Raw genomic sequence first — 4,143 nt, forward strand, 5'->3', positions numbered from 1 at the left:
CTCCTCTCATGTCAGGACGCACCAAGGCAGATGGCTCCTCTCATGTCAGGACACGCCAAGGCAGATGGCTCCTCTCATGTCAGGACACGCCAAGGCAGATGGCTCCTCTCATGTCAGGACGCACCAAGGCAGATGCTTCTTCAGGCTTTGAAGTTTGGGTGTTGGGTATCCAATGGCATCGGGTGTGGGCTCCATGATCTCTTACTTCAGTGTCTCTGCTTTGCAGGATTCTGCGCTTTAAGAAAGAGTATCCTACTTTGCAGCCAAAAGAGCCCCCACCCTCCCTGCTTGAGGCTGATCTTACAGAGTTTGATGTGAAGAACTCTCATCTGCCATCAGAAGTTTTGTACATGTTGAAAAATGTTCGGTAAGTCAGTAGATGGGCTGCTGGAGGGCTCTGTCTAGGGCATGTCTCTGGAGGCATCCACTTTCCTTCCTTGGATTGTCTTCAGTCTAGCTTTCCTATGTCAGGGGAGTTGGCAAAGTCTATTTCCTTCCCACCTTGAGACTGTGGGTTCACACTTCACGGTAGCAGAAGTGCTCAGCAGAGTCACAGTGCTTTGCCTCGGCTGTGTGGAACCCCGTGGTTAGCTGGTCCTTCCTGTTCTACTCAATAGTTGGCAGCACTTTTATTCCCAGTGTCACACTCAAGAATAAGTGTGAGAAGTTGTGTGTGGGTGAGAAACTGCAAGCTGGCTCCCCCAGCACACTCTCACCTTTCCTGGCAGGATCTTGCTGTGTAGCCTAAGCTGGCCTTTAGCTTGCACTCCTGTGCCTTACCCTCCCAAATGCTGACACCCACACACCGTTCTGTTAGCTTCCTTTTTTTTAAGGGTACATTATTTTTAACTTTTGAAATATTATTATGGGGGGTATGTAAATGAGGACAGGACACATGTGTCACAGCATGTGTGTGGAGATCAGAGCATAGTTTTGTAGAGTTAGTTCTTCTCTTTCCGTCTTCATGTTGGGTGGTTTGAATAAGAATGACCCCCACAGGCTCATATATTTGAATTCTTAGTCATAAGGGAGTGGCACTATCTCAGAAGGATTAGGAGATGTGGCCTTGTTGGAGAAGGTATGTCATTGGGGTTGGATTTTGAGGTTTCGAAAGCCCTCCTTACCCCCCCATACATGTCTGTGGATCAGAATGTAGCTCTCAGCTACTTCTCCTGTACCATGCATGCCACCATGCTTTCTACCATGATCATAATGGACTGTAAGCAAGCCCTCAGATTCTTCTGTAAGAGCTGCAGGGTAATGGTGTCTCTTCCCAGCCTTAGAGCAGTAACTGAGGGGGAGGGGATAGGGGGTTTTTGGAGAGGAAACTAGGAAAAGGGATAACATTTGAAATATAAATGAAGAAAATACCTAATTAAAAAAAAAATAACAGTGACTGAGGTATGTGGGCTTTGAGGATTGAACCTCAGGTTGTCAAGCTTGTGGCACAAATGCTGTCCCTGCTGAGCCACCCCATGGTCCACATCCATGGAAGGGCTTTGCCTTTTGTTTTGTGTTGGGCTTACATTACTACTCACAGTGAGAAATTTCTGAGCTAATAGTTATCTTAGAAGTTTAAAATTCTGATTGCCAGATGAGCTGAATCAGCCTTATGAGCTCTAGGCCAGCCCTGGCCTGATTGCTAGTGGGGACAGTGGCCTGTACCCCTTACTCTTCCTGCCTTGAGAGCATTTGTTCTGTTTGTTGCAGGGTTCTAGGTCACTTTGAGAAGCCACTATTCCTGGAACTTTGCAAACATATGGTCTTTGTGCAGCTACAAGAAGGGGAGCACGTATTCCAACCTGGGGAGCCTGACATCAGCATCTATGTGGTTCAGGATGGACGGCTGGAGGTCTGCATCCAAGACGCTGTGAGTGAGTGTGTGGGGCAGGGCCGGGCGGGGCCTGAGCTCTTAGCTCTCTATCATTTTAAAGCTTTGAATATCTGGCCATCAAAAAGTTAGTGTGTTGGGGTTGGAAAGATGGCTCATGGTTAAGAACACTGGCTACTGGTTAAGGACCCTCCCAGTAGCTACATGGCAGCTCACAACTGTCTGTAACTCCTGTCCCAGGGGATCCTGCACCCTCACACAGATACACATGCAGTCAAGTCACCAATGTACATTTTTTAAAAAAGTTAGTGTAGAATTTTTTTTTTTTTTTTTTTTTTTGGTTTTTCGAGACAGGGTTTCTCTGTGTAGCCCTGGCTGACCTGNTTTTTTGGTTTTTCGAGACAGGGTTTCTCTGTGTAGCCCTGGCTGACCTGGAACTCACTTTGTAGACCAGGCTAGCCTCGAACTCGGAAATTCGCCTGCCTCTGCCTCCCGAGTGCTGGGATTAAAGGCGTGTGCCACCACCCCCAGCCTTAGAATTTTAACCTTAGTTCTTTGGAAAAAAATCAACAGTCTTATTCAGTGTTCAGACACAGCTGCTATTTTTATTTTAGTAACACAATACACACACATACATACGTTGAGACTTTTTCATTCAGTAGTCCGAGGACAACCAAGAACTCACTATGTGCCCAGGCTGTCCTTGAGTTCATGGCAACCCTCCTCCCTTGGCCTCTTGAGCGCTGGGATTATAGTCCTGAGCCAACACCCCTGACATACTGTCTTTCTTTCTTTGTTTTTTGTTTTTTGTTTTTTTGTTTTTATAAGATTGATTTTTATATATGTGTGTACATTGTCACTATCTTCATGTATACCCGAAGAGGGTATCAGATCCCATTACAGATGGTTGTGAGCCACCATGTGGTTGGTGGGAATTGAACTCAGTACCTTTGGAAGAGCAGTCAGTGCTCTTAACCGCTAAGCCATCTCTCCAGCCCCTGACACATTATCTTTACCATTAGGCACATACAAGTCTCTCATTCAAAAATATTGTAATTTTTATTAATAATAACTAAATTTGGTTATAATTTTCTACAGTGGCCTCATTTGTAGTCAGTCTAACTAATTAATTTAAGCTGTGTATTGGGAAGCTGTTGGCTGGGTTTGGCAGGATTTTTTTTTGTTGGTCCTCTACTGTGCATGCATGTGCATGAGTGTATGTGTTAAGGCTTCCCATTGCTGTTATAAAACATGACTAGAAGCAGCTTGGAGAGGAAAGGGTTTATTTCGGCTTATAGTTCCATATCACAGTCTCTCATCAAAGGAAGGCAGGACAGGAACTCAAGACAGAACCGTAGAGGTAGGAACTGAAGCAGGAGCTGTGGTAAGCAAGTGTTGCTTACTGCCTTTCTCCTCAGGGCTTGCTCAGCCTTTGGGGATTTTGTTTCTTTGTTTTGTTTTGTGTTTTTTATGGTACCTCAAACCACCTGCCCAGAGGTGACTGGTGGCAGTGAGCTGGACCCTCCCCCATCAATCATCAATCAAGAAAATGCCCCGCAGGCATTGCCCACAGGCCAATCTGGCGGGAGAATGTTTTTCTCAGTTGAGTCTCCTTCTTCCCAAGTGACTCTAGCTCACTATCAAGTTGGCATTTGGGGAGCCAACACCATGTGTGTGCTTCTGTGGGTGTGTTGTTCCTCGGAGGCTAGCTACCTTTTTATTTTAGTTCAGTTTGAGACAGTATCTCACTGTGTAGTCCTAGCTGGCTTGGAATTCATTCTGTAGACCAGGCTGGTCTTGAGCTCACAGAGATCTGGCTGCCTCTGCCTCCCAAGCGCTGGCATTAAATGCATGTGTCACCATGCCTGGCTACCTTGTTTTTTTTGGAACAGGGTTTCTGAACTCCCCAAGTGGGCCCGTCTGACTTGTCAGTGGGTGCCACACATCTGACTATCATTGTGTCCCTAGCACTGGGTCACAGATGCACACCAACAGCCCAGACATTTAACATTTTCAATTATTATTATCTGGGTGTGCCATGGTGTGCACATGTAAAGGCCAGAGAAAAACTTTTGAAAATTTGTTCTCTTCTTTTAGAAGAAGCTGTGGAGCTCCAGGGATCAAATGCAGGTTGTCTTGCAGGGTAGTACCTTTAACTGCTGAGCCATCTCACTGGGCCATACTTGACATTTGAGGGGATTTGTGGGTGGGGGTCTCACTATCTGTGACAATTCAATATTATGAAAATAAGCCAGGTGGTGGCTCAGCTGCAGTGGTGGCGGTGGCACACACCTTTAATCCCAGCACTTGGG

General features: G+C 46.1%; 1 protein-coding gene across 1 annotated transcript in view; it reads left to right on the plus strand.

Moving 5' to 3' along the window:
• Positions 1–4,143, plus strand: part of Pnpla7 (patatin like phospholipase domain containing 7) — an 82,422-nt gene that overhangs the window by 5,455 nt on the left and 72,824 nt on the right. Inside the window, exons 6-7 of the mRNA XM_029536705.1 lie at positions 227–367; positions 1,711–1,870. Coding sequence (XP_029392565.1) covers positions 227–367; positions 1,711–1,870 — 301 coding nt within the window. The remainder of the gene's footprint in view (positions 1–226; positions 368–1,710; positions 1,871–4,143) is intronic.

The sequence above is a fragment of the Mus pahari genome, chromosome 3, assembly GCF_900095145.1.
Source record: "Mus pahari chromosome 3, PAHARI_EIJ_v1.1, whole genome shotgun sequence".
Lineage (NCBI taxonomy): Eukaryota > Metazoa > Chordata > Mammalia > Rodentia > Muridae > Mus > Mus pahari.